General features: G+C 37.9%; 1 protein-coding gene across 2 annotated transcripts in view; it reads right to left on the bottom strand.

The window, feature by feature from the left end:
* The window catches only part of LOC121322112 (glutamate receptor ionotropic, delta-1-like), a 258,746-nt gene that overhangs the window by 28,942 nt on the left and 207,263 nt on the right, over positions 1 to 22,541 (bottom strand). For both annotated transcript variants that reach the window (XM_041261639.1, XM_041261640.1), the window contains exons 6-8: positions 20,788 to 20,961; positions 16,218 to 16,379; positions 12,212 to 12,331 (exon numbers count right to left, since the gene is read on the bottom strand). In XM_041261639.1, coding sequence (XP_041117573.1) covers positions 12,212 to 12,331; positions 16,218 to 16,379; positions 20,788 to 20,961 — 456 coding nt within the window. The remainder of the gene's footprint in view (positions 1 to 12,211; positions 12,332 to 16,217; positions 16,380 to 20,787; positions 20,962 to 22,541) is intronic.

Raw genomic sequence — 22,541 nt, 5'->3', positions numbered from 1 at the left:
TGTTTTTAGTGTGTTAATGTGGTAGCACAAGCCTCTTTTAAATTGAATCCATGGAAAATTCCAAACGCCATACAACAAATTGTAAAGTAATACTATAAAAAGCCATGTCATCAAAAATGTTGACTAAGTATAGCTGTATGCTTCCTATATATTTATTACTGATATCATACAAATAAACAAATATACATGACTATCACAAAAACCATGTTATATGTGAATAATAGTCTGGCTGAGTATTTCATTAAAACACAAAGACTTTTTTTGAAAAGACAATCTTGAAATGTCACTGATTTCTGCCCCGCACACAACGCAATAACAGGGCTTTGCCAGTAAATGCCAGCGGTTACCATTACTGAACAATTGTAATTTTCTTCATGAGCAATTGATGGTATAACTGTGCTGTAGGTGTGTGTTACTGTAAGATATTGTGGCTGATAAAAATTGTGGAAGCAGCATATACAGTACAGAGAATTTAAGAACAGCAAACAGCTCTATATCCAGGAGAATCAAGAGGATCAACAGGATACTCATGAATCACTAGAAATACTTATAGTTATTGATTTTATTTATTGCATTTATATAGTGCTTTTTATGCAAAAGTATTGCAAAGCACTGTACAGTACATAGCAGAAAAAAATAAGCACAATACATTTGTATGGCATGTCACATATACAACTGCCAAAGTCAGACCATTTAAATAACAGTATACACTTAATAGTACAAAAGCAGCAATTTTAAAGTTACACTGAAACCCACTAAGATAAGAAAGCCATTTTATAAAAGTGCGTTTTTAGTCTTGACTTAGTAGCAGTCACAGTTTCCCTGACAAAGGTAGAGAATTCCATAATTTAGGAGCTCTACAAGGAAAAGCCCTCCCTCCCGTGTTGCTTCTGTTGACCCTAGGAATAACCAGCAGCCCCGCATCCTGTGATCTCAGAGTGCGGTTGGGAAGATACGGGGTCACTAACTCATGTAAATAACTAGGTGCTAATCCATTCAGCCTTGTAAGTTAACAGCAAAATCTTAAAATTAATTCTATACTGCACAAGTTTGGCTATATTTCTCAAATAGTAAAAATATACTTTAGTAACTTCCCTAATGAGTCTCAAATGACAGATCAAGATGAAAGATAACCTCCAAACTCTTAATTTCTAATTTAAGTTTTAAGTTAAGTTTTGATGACAGACTGCAAGTTCGAGCTCATGTAATCCCACGTTACCTTTTAGTTGGTTCTGTGATCCCATTAACATGACCTCTGTTTTATCAGAATTCAGCATTAGAACATTCTTGATCAAAAGAATGTAAAGCGCGTAGCTAATAACACCCAGGCAGAAGAACTTCCTTGCTTTAGGGACAAACATAGCTGGGTATCATCAGCATAGCAATGGAAGTTCACTCCCTGTCTGCAGATAATGTCACCTAACAGTAGCATATATATGAAAACAGCAATGGACCTAGAATGGAGCCCTGTGGAACACCACAGACAACTTCCAATAATGCCGATTTTACCTGCATCCCCAACAAGATGAACTGAAACCTATCAGAAAGATAAGATTTGAACCAAGATAGTGCAAGGCCAGACAGTCCCACTGTGCTTTCAAGATGATTCAGTAGGATGGAATGGTCTACAATATCAAAGGCAGCACTTAAATCAAGAAGAATTAAAACTGATGGAAAGCCTGAATCTATCAGCAGATCATTCACAACTCTGACAAGGGGCGTCTTGGTGCTATGTGTAGCACAAAAACTTTTTGTAATTGAATTGCAACAACTCTCCCTAGAACCTTATCTAAGAATGATATGTTGGAAATTGGCCTATAGCTATTGTGGACTTCAGGATCCAAATTTCTTAAGCATAGGCTTTACCACAGCGACCTTAAGAGCTGAGGGAATTATAACTTGAGGAAAGTGAATCATTTATAATTTTTTTAAAATGTTGGTATTAATAACACCAAGAACATATTTTAATAGTTTTGTAGGAATAGGATCAAGAGAGCATGTAGTACAGTGCCTATAGAAAGTCTACACCCCCTTTCATATTTTTCACTGTGACAGGGTCTTACTTGTGTCACGTGTGTGGGTAGCCACTGTTCAAGCACACAGAGAGACAGAGGCGGTGCTGATGTTGAAACGCCAGCACAGGTGTGCAGGATTTATTAACACAAACGAAAACGAAAGTAAAATAAAGGTGGTCATGTGACGTTACCAGTGATGGTAACACACAGAAGACCAATACATCAAGCTGTACAAAAAGTGCAAAATAAAACACAATACCCCAAACTATAAATCAAAGGTGCCGTGAAAACGGAAGGCCTTGCAGCAGTCCCGATCACAGCGATCGCCATGCTTTTATACTGACGCTCCACTGAGACACGCCCACCCGTCTGCAGGAACAGCTGATTGCTTTCAGCTGTTGCTCCATGCAGACGGGTAATCATCCCCGGTGGAGTGCCATAGCAGCTAAACAATTAATTAAATCAAAATATTAACAATTAACCCCAAAACATACAATAAACTACATATTTCCCCATGTGCAGGGCTTACATCTTCCCACATTCACCTTTTGTTGCCTTATAGCCTTGAATTAAAATGCATTAAAATTGTTTTTTTCATTTATCCACACATCCTACCCCACAACTTCCAAGTGAAAAAAAAAAATTCTAGAAATTTGTAGAAAATTAATTAAACCCCCCCCCCCTTGTAATAGCAATCCTAAATTAGCTCAGGTGTAATCAATTGCCTTCAAAATCACACACCAAGTTAAGTGGCCTCCACCTGTGTGTAGTGATTCACAAAATTTCTGGATAAATTCAGCAGTTCTAACCCTAACCCTAACTCTAAGCCTAACCCTATAGGTTCCCTCTGCTGGGTAGTGCATTTCAAAGCAAAGACTCCATGAGCACTGAGGCGCTTTCAAAAGAACTCTAGGACAAAGTTGTTGAAAGGCACAGATCGGGAGATGGGTATAAACACTATCAAAGGCCTTGAATATCCCTTGGAGCATGGTCAAGACGATTATTTAAAAGTGGAAGGTGTATGGCACCACCAAGACCCTGCCTAGATCAGGCCATTCCTCCAAACTGGATGACCGATCATGAAGGAGACTGATCAAAGTGGCTACCAAGAGGCCAATGGCAACTTTGCAAGAGCTGCAGGCTTTTATGGCCAAGGCTTTTATGGTCAAAGTGTACATGTGACAACAATATCCCAAGCAAATCTGGCCTGTATGGTACGGTGGCAAGAAGGAAGCCATTACTCAAAAAAGCCCACCTTGAATCCCGTTTGAAGTATGCAAAATTCTGTAGCCATGTGGCAAAAAGTTTTGTGGTCTGACGAAACTAAATGCAAAGCGTTATGTTTGGCACAAACCCAACACAGCGCATCACCCAAAGAACACCATCCATACTGTGAAGCATCCTTGCAGAAAACCTGAAAACCTGCTGCCCTCTGCAAGTAAGCTGAGACTGGGACGGTAGTAACCAACAGGTAGTAGACCTGAGAGAATAATTCTGCATCTGAACTTTTTCAGATGTCTTGTTAAGGATTTAAAATCATTTTTCACAATCTCAGATTTTCTTTTCTTTATGTCATTTGTGCCAGCATGTACAATAACAACAGACTATTATTGTGATTTAATTAACTGTGCACTCTTGATTCAATAGCCTTTACTTTTGCACCAGGCTGGCAAGTATCAACCCAATTTCACTGTCGACATAGCGTGTACCGAATCACCTACTAAAACCACCCGACCTCTGTTTCATCCTCCTCTTTGTACTTTTTCTAACAGTTATTTCAGGTCATCTACACATACAGTTCCACTCTCATGCTGTGGCACTGAAACGTCACATGAAGCAAGCGCATTTATGAAGTTAAAAGTCATTTTCAGTCTCACCTTCAGTATCCAAAACTAACCAAGTGTTATCAATTTTGTTTAAACTATTCTTAATGAACTGCTCATTTTCGTTTATACTTCTAAGGATTCCAATTTGTTTTCAAGTTCGGCAGCTTTCTGCATTAAAGAATACATGACAGAGGACTTCTTGCAAATAAAGTCTTCCTTAAATTCAGATGTGTTGACCAACATATACATTTCACAAGAAATATAGATCATAGCATACATTTTGGAATCCATAGTGTGTGGAAGGCAATAAATAAATAGGACTTTCACAAGGAAGACAGCAGATGAAAAAATGGTGAGAACTGAGTAAGAACAAAAGGTAAAATTATAGAATAGGATACGAGTGACTAACCCTTTTCTGGAACCAACACAGTTCCGATCAACCTGCAGCAGCCTCTCGCAGGTTAGCAGGACTAATGGAGGTCTTAGAAACATTCACGATAAAGCCTCAGTGGAACTCTTCAGTAAATCAAAGGTTAAGAGTAACCTCTGCCTGTTCTGGACTCCAGCTCAGTTTTGCTTAGACTTGATGAAGAAGAAAGGTAATTTGTGTGTGTGTTTGAAAAGCTTTAAATGATTAAACAATTTATATTGGATCATTTCATATGAAAGCCCTTCTTCAGCTGTGTAGAAAGAAAACTAAACAGTTTAAATTTGTTATTCTGAAAAACTGTGAGCCCTTATTATACTGTGGCAAGTTTATAGCTATGAGAGACAACAGTCAACAGGTACAGCTAAGCAAATGTCTTTGAATCTGGCTTATTTTCAAGTGTATTTCCAGTTAGTGAATACTGATAACTGATTGTTTACAAATTCCAAGTCAGGAACACCAATGAATATAAATATACTGGCAACTAGGAAAAGGTAAGCTCACGTCTGGTTGCCTTGGAGATGCGTGTTGGCATACACAGTACCAAACATGCTTATTAGGGAAAGATTTGTTTCCTCTGGGAGCCTACCGAGGAGTTGCTGTAAATATATTATGAGCTAGCACACAGTGGGTGTTTGTATAGGGATGTATTAAAACATTGTTTCTGCTCTTGTGACCTGGAAAGGAAAGCAAAGAGAGGCGAGGGCTCTTACAGCTTTTGGTGTGATTAAGGACTGTTAGAGTTACCAGTATTTAATTATATATCTTAAACAAACTCACATGCAAGGTAACTATTTTCAGATAGAAATGTTAAACCTCTCTTATCCAGATAGGTAGGTGTTTCGGTGCAAACAACTGTGGATCAGCCTGTCTGTGCCGTTCCAAGCATTTCCCTAAACCAGGGGTGGCAAAAATTGGCCCATCCACTCCTGGTCCTTGCGGCAACCCTGTTCTACATTGTCTAAATGAACCAATTAAACCTCCATCCAGACCTTGAAGTAGAGTATAATAATTACACCTGTTAAACCTGGAGTGGAATGACCTTCCAGGTCTGTGATTGGACACTCACTCCAGAGTACAAGTTTAGAAAGAATTACAAAAAAAAAAAAAAAAAAAACAATACAAGGGCATCTCAAACAAATAGCAAATCCATACCTCACCAGCAGCTAATACTTCACAAATATAGATCTATTCTCATACACAATTAAAGTGCTATGATTCATTTAAAACCAGTACAGGGGTCCTTGGCATCTAAATAATTTCACAGTTGCCTTTTCACTGCTAATATTGGATATGAAGACAGGGGCAGCTAGATTGTCAAAGCTTTTTACTCCAGATAGTCTTTAAACATGCACCAAACAAAGTGACCAAATAAGCAACAAACAATGTATATGTTTAATTTAGGGGTTTATAAGTAATCTATCGTCTAGTTTTTTATTTGGAGTTTTCTTCTTTCAGATGAAAAAAATAGCTTTGCGAATCATGCTCTTTATGTTTACAAGCTCATTAACACAATAGCACTTTTGTTTGGTAATAGGTAATTAATGGTTAATTACTATATTGTGATCCCCCAACGCTTCACATTTCTCACTGTTAGCTTCATAGGAGATTTACTTTTAATCAGCTTCAACAGCTGGTAGAAAACTATGCATGACAACTTTTTTTTTTTTTTAATTATTGTTTATTCTTTTATTTTGCAGCACATGAACACAAGAGCTCAGGCTTACTGTCATACACATCCAAATTACATGCTACATTTCTTGTAGCTACAAGCAAACTACAGTTTGCTATGCCTCTGCACTATAACATATGTTGAGTGAACCACGGTTATGCACAATAAAACCCAGTTATGCCATCGGAATCTTGCAATTCCTGTTTTTGTGTGCGGTTCTGTAAAACAGTAAACAGCTCTTCCATTATACTGCACCGATGGCAACAGCACTTTACTGCGATTTAATGGAGCAAAGCGACAAGGTTTTAAAGGATACTGCACACCTTTTTGCAACTCACAGCATTTTAGATTCCCAAACAAACAGAAAAAGATTACTTAATTATGGTACACCCTACAATAAACATGTAGCACTGAAATTAGTTGTAGCCTTTTTCATGTATTTAAAGATTGAAATGCTGCATCAGGCTGTAAGCTTTTCAAGGCTAGTTAAAGATTTTACTGTGCTCCGCTGACTGTAGTTTCTGTGCTTCTCTATTTCATGAAAGGTGAGGGAAAATGGGAGCTCACACCTATGATGCCAACACACCTTAAACCTGACCTGTAATGCAGACTAATGTCCACTAGTTAGATTAAGATCACCAAATTTGTTTTACCTGAGATTGATTCAAATCCATGTATCTAGAGGTGAAGGCTAGAGAATAACCCTGTCTCGCCGCTAATTTGCAGATAATTTCCTGAAGGTGGCAGTGCATCATGCTGTCTGTTACAGCTGCAGGTCTCTGTTCTGTGACAATGATGGCTCCGGTTTATGAGCGAGGTAGGTCTGTGTGCCTTATCACGGCTCACGTATTCTCTGACTAGGGACCCTGTCTTTTAAATTACTGGTATTCATTGCAGGGTCTGTATCTCCTTAATAAACCAATGAAAATACCCACAGTGGTACATTTGTACACTGTAAACCTGTCACTGCAACGTTCCCTCAGCCCCTGACTTCATCACACTGTCAGCTGGAAGAGATTATGCCTTTCCTATTCGGGAGGAGAGATTTAATCTTTAGCAGAGTGCCACTGGGATTTCATATATGTTACATAGCCGCTCTCACTCTCTCTCTCTCTCTCTCTCCTTTACTCACTCTGAGCAGAATCTACTGTACATGCTAGCAACTTCAGACAGCAAAGCAAAATAGGATAACAGCAACAAATAATATCTACGCGTACCAATGCCGTGTAAGACAATGAACTTTCAACAATAGCAGTTTAGGCTCCACAATATTTTTTATATCAAAACAAACTAGGGTGAGTCTGTCACAGGGTGGTTAACACCTTCTTTGTTTCTGTAAGCATGTTTTTTTTATATATATATATATATATATATATATATATATATATAAAAAGACAGATGAAGGTAATTATCACAGATATAATTAATACTTTGATTCAATCCTTTGACAAAGATTGTCCTTGCCTCACTTTAAAAGGTTAATATGTAAATGATGCTCCAGACAATTATGATTACATCTCATGTCAAGGTCAGCTGCTTCATGGTTAATTAATTCTGCAACCTTGTTTTTATTAGGCCAATATGGACACCAATGTTTCTCTCATACCAACCATCACAGAAGACTATGACTCCCAGATGGAAATAGAAAGCTTGCCATTAGCCTTATACTGTAGAAAATAAAAATAAAATGTATTTCTCGAGTGATGTCTATGAGTGATAGAGCAAGGCTTAGCCATAAATAGATATTGGAGTAAATTGTATTATCTGATCTCTTACAGGCTTATTTACTGTATATAGCATGATGTTTCTTGTTTGATGTTTCTAGTGGAAAGTAGATCCAGAAATCTGAGGATCAAGTTGTCTCAAGGCGTACAGTTTGTGTCATAGCCTATGCAAAGTATAGCATCATTGTCACATATTATACCCTCAGTAGGGACATTTTTTAAAATTATTATTATCAGGTCCATTTATTGATCATACTATTATAAAAAGCACTATACAGTCATGAAATTCTAGTATGATGAGAGCATCATGGTGATCTGTTTCTGCGACATTTGTTTTATTTGGTTGCTTGAGTGTGCAAGAGATGACTCTAAGACAGTAAGACAGGCAGACAAACACAGTAGTTGGTAAGGAGGAAATTGCATTTCAATCTTTATTACATTTTTCCTACCTTTGCCTCCTAGTAATCTTAACAGCTACATCAAGCCCCTCTGCTCAGCGTCTACACAGAGGCATCAAATACCACGCTCTTATTCACATTGTATTACCTACCATGTCAGAGAGTGTCGTACTTCACATTCATGTCACCACAAAAGCTTGAATAACTTGTGCAAATCCACCATAGGCTATACCAAAGTCCCTCTGTCAATCAGAGGTCACTGGAACAAATATCCATCTATTTACATTGGAACCACTCTGAGCCAATTACAATACAAACTGTCCAATTAAAATGGATATGGATCCTTCAAAGTCCAGTTGGGCTTCAACAATCGACTCAGAGATCTTTTGAGCTCAGTTAGAGTGACCTGAAGCTCAGTCAGAGCCCAACGTGTTCATTTTCACCTTGTTTGGCAACATGAAAGATTATTAACAAGCTGAAACTCCCTGGAACATCTTTCCCCTTTTTATTTCATTTTAAACCATTTTAATACCAATCCATAAGAAAACATAGATGAATAGTGTCTATACCCAGAGCAAAAAAAGTCGACGAACAGAGACAGGGAAAAAAATAAAAGTAGTCAAAACACAACCACCAGAAATCAAAACATCAAATAAACCGAACCACTTCAAAATTTAGATGATCAAAACCAACATCAAGAGAACGAGAGGAACAACATCCAGGACCCCGTAAACAGTGCTAGCCAGGCAGCAAAAAAAAAGGGGGGTCATGATTGTTGGAGGCTCCATACTGAGAAACACAGCAAATTCAGTGCGCAGTCTGGACCCTGCTGACACCCTGGTATCCTTGGTATCCTTCAAGAAGTTGCTTGATGAGATTCTGGGATCAATAAGCTACTAACAACCAAACGAACAAGATGGGCTGAATGGCCTCCTCTCGTTTGTAAACTTTCTTATGTTCTTATGTTCTTATATCTATATAGGCGGGATGGACTGCACTTAAATAAAAAGGGAACCAATCTATTCGGAGAAAGGATCCTCAAGGAGGTTCGGAAGCATTTAACTAGAAAGGAAGGGGGGAGAAATAAAAAAAAACAGAAGGAAGGCTACATCAAAACAAGAGCAACAACTCAGGAAAGTTAGCCATTAAATGTATTTATTTAAATGATACAAGTCTCGAACTTGAAGCTACTGCACTAACAAGTAACTACGATGTGATTGGTGTTACAGAAACTTAGTCATCCAAGAGTGATGGAGAATAATATAACATTAGTGGGTATACAATGTATAGGAAAGACAGGCAGGACAGAAGAGGCAGGGGGTAGTGCTACATAAAAAAAAAATAGTCTTAAAGCCAAAGTGTTAAATCTGGAAGAAAAAAACAACTCACAATCAATATGGGTCAGAATAATGGACAAAAATTCAAAGGCAATTATAATAGGGTCGTGCTCTATACCTCCAAAATCTGTTATACAATGACATTAGAAATACATGTAGCAAAGAAGAAGTCATACTAATGGGGCATTTCAACTTCCCCCATATAAAATGGGAAAACCCAATGGGTAGCACGATGGATGAAATTGAAATGGTGGAAATGACAAATGACTGCTTCCTAACGCAATTTGTCAAGGCCCTGATTAGAGGGAAAGCATGCCTTGATTTAGTCTTTTTAAATAACGAAGACAGAATAACAAAAACAGAGGTCAGAGAACCATTGGCAAACTCAGACCACAACATGGTCTCATTTAAAGTACTTTTTAAAACCCAAAAAGTAATGACTAAAGCTAAGGTTTACAATTTTAGAAAGGCAAACTATGAAGGAATGAAACATAGACTAACAGAAGTAGATTGGCATAAAATAGAGAAAACATCCACAGAAAAGGATAGCTGTTTTTTTTTTAAATGCAGTACTAGAGGTGCAAAACAATTACATCCCAATTACAAAACAAAATGGAACTTAGAAAGGCCAAGAAACAGAAGAAAAGAGCATTGCTAAGGGGGCTAAAACCAATTCCAAAAAGTGTTTCCAATATTGTAACAGCAAGAGAACTTTCAAAGAGGAGGTAAAATGTCTAAGAGGTACAAATGGCAAAATCATAGACGAAGAGAAAAAAATAGAAAATATCTTAAATGATTACTTTTTTTACAAAGGAGGTTATGGACAACATGCTCTACATGTCAACCTGTTCCTATTCAATTTGAAATAACTTTAGCATAACAGAGACAGAGGTGTTAAAGGGACTAGGAGCTGTTAAAATAAACAAATCCCCTTGGCCGGATGAGATCCTCCCAATAGTACTCAAAGAAATGAACGAAGTTATTTACAAACCACTAACCAAGATCATGCAACAGTCTCTTGACACAGAGGTTGTACTGATAGACTGGAGAATTGCAAACGTAATACCGATCTACAAAAAGGAAGACAAAACCGAGTCAGCTAACTTCAGACCAATAAGTCTGACTTCTAATATATGTAAACTTATGGAAACTATAATAAGATCCAAAATGGAAAATTACCTATATGGTAACAATATACTGAGAGAGTCAGCATGGTTTTAGGAAAGGGAGATCTCATCTAACTAACCTGTTGAGGATGCAACATTGACAACGGATAATTGCAAAGCATATGACATGGTTTATTTAGATTTCCAGAAAGCTTTTGACAAAGTCCTGCATAAAAGATTAATTCTCAAACTAAACACAGTAGGGATTCAAGGAAATGCATGCACATGGATTAGGAGTGGTTAACAAGTAGAAAACGAAAATACTGATTAGAGGAGAAACCTAAAAAATAAACAAGATAACTAGTGGAGTACCATAGGAATCAGTATTAGATCCTCTGCTCTTCCTAATCTACATTAATAAATAAGACTCTAGTATAGTAAGCAAACCTGTTAAATTTGGAGATGACACAAAAATAGGAGGAGTGGCAAACACTGTTGCAGCAGCAAAGGTCATTCAAAATGATCTAGACAAGATTCAGAACTGGGTAGACACATGGGAAATTACATTTAATATAGAAAAGTGTAAGGTACTGCAAGCAGGCAATAAAAATGTGCATTGTAAATACCATATGAGAGATGCTGAAATTGAAGAAGGAATCTATGAAAAAGACCTAGGAGTTTATGTTGACTCAGAAATGTCTTCATCTAGACTATGTGGGGAAGATATAAAAAAGGCTAAGAAGATGCTTAGATATATAGCGAAAAGTGTTGAATTTAAATCAAGGGAAGTAATGTTAAAACTTTACAGTACATTAGTAAGACCTCATCTAGAATATTATGCTCAGTTCTTGTTACAAAAAGGATATTGCTGCTCTAGAAAGAATGCAAAGAAGAGCGACCAGCATTATTCCGGGTTTAAAAGGCAAGTCATATGCAGACAGGCTAAAATAATTGAATCTATTCAGTCTTGAACAAAGAAGACTATGCAGCGATCTGATTCAAGCATTCAAAATTCTAAAAGGTATCGACGAGGGACTTTTTCGACCTGAAACAAGGACCAGGGGTCACAAATGGAGATTAGATAAAGCTCTTTTTTACATAGAGAATTGTGGGAGTCTGGAACCAACTCCCTAGTAATGTTGTTGCTGCTGACACCCTGGGATCCTTCAAGAAGCTGCTTGATGAGATTCTGGGATCAATAAGCTACTAACAACCAAACAAGCAAGATGGGCTGAATGGCCTCCTCTTGTATGTAAACTTTCTTATGTTCTTATGTCATAAAAATGTAGAGTTACTTTAAGCGCATTTTTATTCATGTTTCACGGGTATTCACATAAAGACTGTTACAGGGTTGTTTATAACAGTATTGACCACTGTGATTGTTTAGCAATGCACCGTTCAAGAATGTAGGGTAACAATTACTGCAGGTTAATTCACAAGCAAATTCTTGTTGGACGCCATTTTCTCAGATTACTTGGAGCCCACACCTGAGCAAAATCCAAAACGTGATAATTTTACTTATTCAATGTGCAGCTCGTTAACAAATCATACCAAAGATGAAACATGATTCCATCCTCAGCACTAGTGTTTGAATGCCTATGTACTGTATGTGTTGTATTGTGGTAAGCAGTTTGTAAGTTAGGAGGGCTTGGGATGGATTCCCAACACCCACAGCATATACATTTCCATGAGTGCTATGTACTCACCCTCCGCACGTCCTTGCCGAAGGTCTCGCTGTAGCTAGTTCCAAGGATCTCAAACTGCACGTGAGTATTGTAACCGTCATCCTGGAAATCCACCACGCCAGTGAGCCCACTTATCCGGCCCTGTGCAATTCAGAACACACATTCCAAAAAGCATTAGGAATTGGGGAGAGAAAAAAAGAGAATTTGGAGCACACAGGTTCCGACGGCCAAATGTGTAGTTCAGGTGTTGCTACAAGAGAATTCCAGGGCAGGAGGGAGCCGTAGTAAAAAAAAAAAAAAAAAAAAAAAAAAATGTAATATTCGATCCAAACCAAATTTACGTTAAAACCATAATACTGTTTAACAAAACTATACCTGCAGTAACAATGCCATAATAGCATACCTAAACCCCAGTCCCAGTGTACCATGTGCAATGTGAGTTTCTTCTGAGAATAAAACACATTTTTAAAGTAATTTTAAAGAGGAGGTTAGTTCAGGACATTTCAGGTTTTACTAAATGTAACCTTCCTTTTTTTTAAATGATCCCCATTGGGAACTGACAAACACAAAGTGATCTAAACATTAAAACTCTCTTTATATATTTATTTCTGGCCTCCGGTACTGTCTACAGCTCCCTGCACAGCACTCATAGTAGAATAAGATATTCAAGTCACAGCCTTCCTATTCCACTGGGAGAATGTTTTAGCACCTAGCAGTCTGGTATGAGGACAGCTGAAATGACAAATTGATTGTTCTGTAGAAGGATTTATAGCATTGTCTTCTTAGGGGTGGGGGTTGGGGGGGGGCAAAAAAGATAAGTCATACTTTTTAACTTATTGAAGACATATACATTTGGAAGCATATTTGGTTCTTCCTGACCACATCTTTGTTTCAACCTTTCTTTTATGTTCCCCACTGTTTAACTGAACTAAAACAGTCGGTGGACTGCATACATTTCTGTGTAGGATATTCCATTGGGGAGAGGAAAGCTTTATCAGTCTCAACACAGAACCAGTGGCCTGGAGAGAAATGCTTGTGATACTTAGTGGCACCATGTCTAAACTGTATCATATAGCTTACGAAATGAAAACAACAAAACAAGTTGTCTCCATATATAATGACTACAAAAGATTTAGAAGTGAGTAGTTTTTCAAGATTTACGATTATACTGTAAATACAGTATGATCGTAAATCTCGAAAAACTACTCACTTCTAAATCCTTTGTAGTCATTTTTGTATTACTTTAGTATAAATACATGTTAATTTGGATTCATATGTTGTTTTTTTCTGACTTTATGTGAACGAAAAGACACACATTTGCCCGTTTTCCCACTGGAAATAGTGATATTTTGAATTATCACTGTCCTGGTCACAAAAGCAAAGTTTGTGGGGAATAATAGCTATTTTCTATACTTTTGAGGCATAAGCAATTAGGGAATAACACTTACTACCCAGGAACAAAAAAACAAATATATATTTGTTACATGGTGTAATAATAATAGGACGGGATGTGTCCATGTGACAAAAGGTTAAGTACTGGCAATGCGCCATTTCCACTCAGCAGTGTGCAGCTCATTCAATTGTAAAAAGGCATGAAATTGAAGAGAAACATTCTCCTGTTCCTGCGTATCTCAAAGCTGGTGTAATATCAGTAAATGATGCACGCAAGCCATGCGGGCCCTGGAGACAGCTAAATTGACTCCCTTGTCGGGGAGGCTTGACATGCTGACAAACATCAAACATCTGTATCCTTTTTATTTGTATTTATTTTGAAATAGAGGTTCATAAAATTTGAGTGACTCCCAAGGCTGCCGACTTCCTATGAATGGAGGAGGTACAAAGAAAAGCACTAAACCCACTGCAGGCAAACAAATGCCTTCTCCAATTAGCTTCTGACTTGAGAACACATTGGTGTATTTCAATTCTTGTTAATATGTTAACAAGAATTCAATGTCCTAATTATTATTATTATTATTATTATTATTATTATTATTATTATTATTATTATTATTATTATTATTTTATTTTTATTTTATTTATTTATTTTCTAGTGGTAGAGTGTCTATATAAGTTTGGTAAATCTTTTCTTGCAAAACATGATTGGTTTAATAGTCAAATTTAAGATATTTTGTTTCCACTCAGTTTTCACCCCATTGTGAGTTTGTATAGCATAGTTATAAAGAATCCTAATGGATGGTCACACTTTAACATAATGGTTGTTAATTTATAGGAATTCTGATGGATTACTTGCAATTTCTAGGGTGTATCATTCGAATGCGTATAGAATGCATTATCTGTACAAAACATTCTTTTGGAATTGATACAAAATCTTCGGTGTTAACATATGAGGGGTGTCTGTTTACAGGGTTGCCCCACAAACAGTATTTCACCAGCTGTGCAATTGGTGATTTCACATATTTGGAAGTAGTACCTGAAATTATTTTTGCAATCAGGCTCCTCAATCATGGACTCCTCCCTGACCCGAAGACTCTTCTCTGTGTCATTGCGTTTAAGAAAAGACTAATGGACTGTCTGGTGAACGTGACAACTTGTAATTGTAATTAATAATCTCCTGGTGTTTGGTTTTGAATAGAAACAGGATTTCTGGCTGGTCCCTCTGATACCCTTGAAAATGACAGTCTCACAAACAAAAGTATGTGTACAGCATACGTGAGTTTAATGTGATTATGTGAAGCCTTGGGAAGCCTATTGGTAGTGTAAAGATTATAATTTTTTTTATTATTGTCGTTTTTCCTCCCAAAATTTTAAACCTCTCCTGTTCGCATGCAGTGTAACCAATCCTGTGATAATTACAGTTCAGATGCAAACAAGATTGCGCTCCTGCATCAACTAAGATGGCGGCCTGACAAGTTTCTTTAAAAACCTTTTTCTTGGGAAGCGGTGAACCGATTGATCTGAAACTTTGCATACATCATCAGCAACCAAACCCGCTTCAAGAAGTTGCTGCAATAAATTTTACTATCAAAGTTGCTGCCACCAAATTCGCCAAAATGCGCCCCAAACATCAAACTGCTTCTCTGTTTGCAAACTGTTTAACCAACTAACTCTTAACTTGGTAGGCATTATCCTGTGGACAATGTAATTCAAATATGACAAAATGGTGTTCTTTTGTAAAACAAGATGGCCGCTAGACCAACCTTTCACATCAGCCCTGTGTCAATACAATGGACTTTTTCAAAAATGGTGTTTGTGCATAAACCAATACGGTCACATGACACATTTCTTTAAAACCTTTTCACATCAAATTCGGTCAAATGTAAAACTAGCTTATAACTCCTTATAAGGTGCAGATAGGTTAATGGTTACTATGGAACACATATAGGAAACCATATGTACTCTATCCAAAAATGACATTGCATGTGACTTTTGACCTCTCCTTAAGTTAAACTGTAAAACTAACTTATAACTCCTTACAGAGTGTATATAAATTAATGCTTAATATAGAACACAGATAGGAACTCATATATGCTCTATTAAAAAAATACCTTGATCGTGACCTTTGACCTCTCCTTAAGGCTAAATGTAAAATGAGCTTACAACTCCTTACAGTGTGTAGATAGGGTCATGGTTACGATGGCACTTAAAGTTATAAAGCATCGTGAGATAACAAAGTAATGCAGTATTCTGAATTGAAACTGCTCCATAAAACTGATCTGTGCTGCAATACTACAGCTTGCCAAAATTTCCATCTGGCTCTGAGCTTGGAAGCCAATAAACCGCCTGGCAGTTCTAGTTATTGTTATTATTATTATTATTATTATTATTATTATTATTATATTATTATTATTATTACAATACAATACAATGTTATTAAAAACTCACGACTGCCAGAAGACAAGGAAAACAATATCCACAGTGTTCATTGACTTATTAAATAAATTAGCAAGTTTATCTGTTGCATTTTGTATGGCAGCATAGTGCTTAACTAAGTGATTACCGTTTTTGGGATATCTAGGTTGATTTAGATTGTTTACATGACTTGCTAAGATTCAGCAAAGAGTTTCACCTTCTGTATGGTCTCCAGCATGGACCAGCCTCCATTCCAGGGCTTGGTAGATTTGCGTATGCAGTTCAGACTGGCCATGCTGTGCCACTTCCTGTCCTCCAGCTTCCTGTGAAACGCGTTGGCCAGCATCAGCACGCTGTCGTACAGGTACAGGTTGGACACCTAAACCAGACACACATGTTCAGAGAGTCAGAGCAGCTGTGAACGCACAACACAGCAACATCCACAGCTTCACTGCTAGAGAGCATCTAATTCCACCATTGTAAATCTACACACATTTTACAGTCTAACCTGCTTAGATTTACCATTCCTTACCATACAACTCTATTCTTATTGGGCTCCAATGCTTTACTACACCAGTAATGTACATCATTAAGGTATATCGTAATAAATAAATAAACTAATACATAAATAAATGGCACTCTAGCAGTGTGCCCCACCCCTGTGTATATTTTGTGTTATATGTTGCATGTGGTGTGTTAATGTTGGTGTATGGATATTGGTTCATGGGATAACATATAACACAAAATACTCACAGGGGCGGGGCACACTGCCACACACTCTTAATATACCTTCTGTTTAATGAAGCAGAAAAACAGACATAAATAAGTAGGGAACGAATAATTGAATGCAAAACAACAGTGTAAAGCATACTGGAATTTTGTGTTCAGGTTGTTAAAGATGTATTCGGTCAGAATAACACCTTTGCAAAGATTTGTTTTAATGGGGCATGGACTGTGCTTCACTTTGTAGAGATCAATGCAGACATACTTGATACAGTTTATGACTCTGTGTTGAAATTGAGGGGGTTACAGTAAGACCTTGTAGCTGTGGAATTTAATACTGTGTCAAAAGAAGGCGATTCATATACATTTTTTTAAAGATATACTTGGATTTTGAAGTGAGTAATAAGGGCTTCCATTACCAGCAGCTGCTAATTAACCTCCCCTCTCCTCCTTGTCCTGAAGTGTGTGCCTAAACCCAGGCTAGAGGGGTCAGTCTTGAATGACTCTCTTGCATCCATTTTCCAGACTGTGAAAGCTGATACAAGCTTTGTTGTCAGCTCCTACAGGAGCCAGTAGTAAGAATAAAGAGTTGTTTTTTTAGTTCAGTCTTCATGTGAAGGTTCATAATGTTGGATGTAAAACACAAAGAGAAATTGGCTGTGCAGATGTCCAGTCTGCAACTGACAACTGACAAGGTATAGTAGATGCCAGTTATTAGCAACCCTGAGAAAGACAGCTTTTAGTTTTAACAATATTTTCACGGGAACCAATCCCATCCCAATTTAATGTTAGACTTTAATGTTAATGGATTTTGGATATTAACGACTGTCTGCCTCTTAATGACAACTCTTTTTTTTTACAATTTCTATGGCTACAGCATGCACATAGCGTGCACGCATCGCAGCGTCTATTTTATATATCAGTTTTATATAACGCAGCTGTAAATTTACTGAGTCTGACTGTCGTCTGTCATCATGGCTTCAAAACATGTAGACCTTTCTATAGCCGATAAAAAGTTTGGATTCTGGAGGCACAACAACATGAACCCGGTGCTAAACAAGTACGGGTAGCAGAAGAGTTTGGCATCTCAAAATCTGTTCGCATTTCGAAATTGGCTACGAACCTGCATGCTAAATTGAGAGTGATTTACAGCTGGAGGTGGCGAATCATAAAAAACAAACAACATTGGAACAACAACTACTTATTCAAAAATTATGCTTAAGTACTGTATACCAAGTGTGTTTATAGTTTTTAAGGATATTGATATTGCTAGTACTATGTGTACAGTACAGTACTGTGCATGTTTTTTTGTTTTGTTTTACACATCAGTGTAGTATTAGTAAACAGTGGTTTGTTCTGATATTTCGTGTTTTTGTGTTTATTTTTTAACACTGTAATGAACTAAGACGTGTATTTCAGTGCGCTGTTTCTACAAATATAATATACATCGTTTTTCCATATACATATACTTGAAAATTAGGCTTTTTGCTTAATAACAACGTTCGGTTAATGACAGCTTTTTGCTGGGAGCCGAGAGGTTGCTAATAAGCAGCATCTACTGTATTTATTTTAAAACTAGTGGTCACCCACGTGGTACCTTATTGTTTTTCCTTTAACTGTAAAAATATGCTCTTTGAATATTATGTGGGAAGACTAGAATATCATGAATATATTGAGTTTTGTATGAAATTACGATGTCTGATTATGTGACATGTTCTCTGTTATGACAGTGTCGACCCAAGGGACTTTTTCAGCCTGAAAAAAGAAACAAGGACCAGGGGTCACAAATGGAGTTTAGAAAAAGGGGCATTCAGAACAGAAAATAGGAGACACTTTTTTACACAGAGAATTGTGAGGGTCTGGAATCAACTCCCCAGTAATGTTGTTGAAGCTGACACCCTGGGATCCTTCAAGAAGCTGCTTGATGAGATTTTGGGATCAATAAGCTACTAACAACCAAACGAGCAAGATGGGCCGAATGGCCTCCTCTCGTTTGTAAACTTTCTTATGTTCTTATGTTCTTATGTTCTTATGAAACTCATTGGGTCTACCACAATGTTGGAACACTGGCTCTCCTGAACAACAAAATAGTATTTTAAATAAATACATAAATGACAACTGCTTAATACTGCTTCACCAGGAATAGAGTGCACCAAATGCTACTCACAGTTCTGAAAATGTATTTAGTATTTTCCTATTATTATGTTTGCCTTCTCCTTTTAAATGTCTTGGCCCATGTTATATGCACAATTAGATGCATAATTAGCCACCTGATTTAGCGAGTATAAAGCATATAATTTTAGAAAATTGAGAGCTATTATCTGCAGACTGTAACATACCCCATACAGAGTATACATCACAAATGCACTAAGGTGGCTAAAGGGGTGATGGAGTGGGGTAGGCGGTGTACAGAACACAATATTTTGAACATAATTTCATAATGTACTCCTGTGATGGGGTGTATATTTTATATATGATTGTTTTCATTTGTATCATTCTTCTTCTTCTTCTTCTTCTTCTTCTTCTTCTTCTTCTTCTTCTTCTTCTTCTTCTTCTTCTTCTTATTATTATTACTATTATTATTATATGTGTTTGTATGCGGGCGGACGGGAACCGTCCGTCATTACTATTTATTATTTGACACCGCCGAAAAGCCGATCTTATAAAGTGTACTGACGTGGATGGGGTTGAATCCCCATCCCGATAAAATCTCGTGGGAATGTGGCTGGAACCTTAATAAGGTAATTATTTAATTTAATGGGTAATTAAGGCTCAAGCCACAGAATATAAAACCCACTCCGGGCTCATTGAAGGAGCAGCATAGGAGAGCTTGGAGAGCCTAGGAGATAGACATGACTATACAAAGAGCGAGCGAGGTACTCATTTTAGCAACATCATTATTGTTTGTGTTTATTTTGTTTTGGCCAATGTGCCTTTCTTTGTGTTTTGTTTTGTTATTTAATAAAGATATGGCTGCGTCCGTTTTAGTCCCATATCATCTGTGTTTACTACTGCTTCCTGAACCTGACGTCACCACCCACACGCACCACTCAAGCCATCTGCGACAATTCCAATATGACATTCCAATATATAATGTTCTGTCTATAAATTACACTTCAATGCTGTTAAGAACTACAATGCCTTCAAGCAGTGATGTCATTGCACTAGTTCTATTCTGACTCCAGTTTGAGTGAGGAACCACTCAGTTGCTGCATCTACAACCTACTGACAAGCCACAGCTGCTTTCAAAAACTCCAATTCAACAATGTTGCTCGAATGGTTAACCCTCCAAGGACAGTCGGGTCGGCCGCTGAAGATTCTGCTGAATGAGCAGCTCCTGGCTGCTATATGTGACAAATCACTGTGTCTAAGGGACTGTAAGCAGCACTTCTAGCTACATAGTTCACAGTAGAGTTCACGTCTTTAAAATACTGATGTTGTCACCCACACTTACAAATATAAAGATGGCTGTATTTATGTGTGCAGCCTTCACTAGCTTCCCTAGTATGATTTTTTTTTTTTTTTACATATATACAACAGAATTTTTATCCATAGATGAAATAAATTGGATAGTTTAAAGAAACATAAATTGCCACCTTACTTACCTTATTATTGGTTGCGGTTTAACCTGGAGCTAAGTGGCAGTTTATCAATACACTTGTTTTGTAAAACTGTAAAACTGAACATTTCAAGTTAGGGATGGCCTTTTGTTCTCCATGACAATATCAAACCTAACCCTAACCCTAACTCTTGTAATAGCCCTAACACTACGCTACAGCAGCTGAACAACAACAAAGACACCTCAGAGCATTGTTCGTTTTAAACACATAGATACTGTTATAAAACAACACACACAAACAGTAGCAAATGCCAAAATCAAAAAGCAAAAACTTACACAAATAAAATACTATTCTACATAAGCCTAAATATTTGCAGTGAGTAAGACTACAAAGCAAATAGAAATTAACCTGCACTACAACATTAAAAATACACTAGCATTGACCCTAGCCTTCCCTTCCCCTCTCTCTTCTTTGTAAGATCAGTTTTTGTTCTCCAGGGCCCACCTGCAGAGACTGCAGGTACCCCTCTTGGGGGTCGCAGAGCAGGGAGGAGATGCGGTGGTTGTTCCTCATGCAGCGGATGTTGCTGTCCTTCCACATGGGAAAGATCTGTCGAATGACAGTCATGCGGCCCAGAGCACTGTGCACAAGCTCCAGGATCTCTGCATCGCTGATCTCCTGCAGGGGACACGACACTCAGAACTTAACAAGAGAAACACAATCACAATGTGGAGGAATCCTGAACAAACTGGCTGGATAATTCAAGTGTGGCTGTGGATACTCTGGACTGCACGGCTTCTGCAGTTGGAATCTTACTGGCTGCAGGGGCAGTCATGTGACAAGTGGACTACTGTATGACACACAGTCAGAAGGCCTTAACAACTGGGTCACAGTCTGACCTGTCTGTGCCATGGGGGACAAAAGAAAACACAACTGGTGTTCTCTTCACAATGTGAACAGAAGTATCTGTAAGGCTACTGTGAACAACCCAATTATCTTACTTGTGATTTTCTGTCCATTCTCAAAGATTAGAGGACATTAACCTCTTCTGCGCTGGGGTAAAAAAAAGTTGGTAAAAAGGCTTTTTTTTATGAGCAAGGTGAATTTTGAATGCATGCACTTTCTTGTAGAACTAGTACTATTTTTGTTAGGTTGTCTATATATGTGTGATTATATGTTCATGTGTTGGAAAGTATGTTGGTACGCCTACACACTGCCAAGAAATTGTGGCTGCAAGGACTACTACTGACCAATTCACGGTTGTCATCTGTGAAGGTCAGACAAATCTGATCCTAACTAATATCTCAGCCAGGGGGCAAAAACAGGATGCCGCTGTTGTCCACTTTCATTTTAAACACACATACTTACTTATTCTGTTGTTTTCTTAAAGCTGTTAGGAAACAGATAAATACTGTATGGGTACGACCATGCAATGCAGTCTGGCTAAATAATTTGATAGTGACTAACTCTGTGGCAGCCAACTCGGTCATAAAAAGCCTTGATTTCTGCAGAAATTTTAAACAGGGAAGAAAAGCAAAAAGGCAAACCATCTGAAATCTGCGCTCTATGAAATTGGGATCTCATGGCCTACAGCCTGTGGCCCTAATTAGAATGTTCATCCTTCTGCATTGCTGGTGCTACGCCTTTACACACAGATCCTTCGTGGGACTAAATCTGTGGCTCAGGTTACCTACAGGGGGTTTAAATCTCATCATTAGAGCGTCGTGATCTTTAAGGTACCGATCCCTCAGCTGCAGGAGTTAGGAAGCTAGAGGGTGGAGGACACGAGGGAGGGGAGGAGGGGGCACTAGCCTGTAACACCTTGCACCTCCAGTGGTGTCACTGGAGTTTCCTCTACAAGAAGCCCACAAGTTTGGAGTTTTTAATTTTTTTTGACAATCAGGTGGCCGTTTATTAATTCTGCAGAGGAAAAACCATTTGCCACGGAGCAATAAAACAAGTAATGGGTGTAACAACAGATTGGAAGACCGCCATGGGTCTTAGTAACTGAGACATACAAGTAGCTGATGTCTGTCCATTGTATTGCGTTAGAAGACTAATGTGAATATTTCTATCTCAGACAGCATTTAAAACAGCAGAGTACATTTTCACACAGGCGCTCAACACCCCTTCACATGAATGGAATCCATTTGGAAATGCTAAAACCTGTTTGTCCCGCTCCATGCTGGAATCCCATGCTGTGCAGTTGATATTGGAAGGTTTTAGTTTGTTTGTTTTGTTGGTTAGTGCCACAGAGA

Source organism: Polyodon spathula, chromosome 10, assembly GCF_017654505.1.
Source record: "Polyodon spathula isolate WHYD16114869_AA chromosome 10, ASM1765450v1, whole genome shotgun sequence".
Lineage (NCBI taxonomy): Eukaryota > Metazoa > Chordata > Actinopteri > Acipenseriformes > Polyodontidae > Polyodon > Polyodon spathula.
Note: the sequence above shows the minus strand (reverse complement) of the source record. Positions and strands in the feature narration are given on the sequence as shown.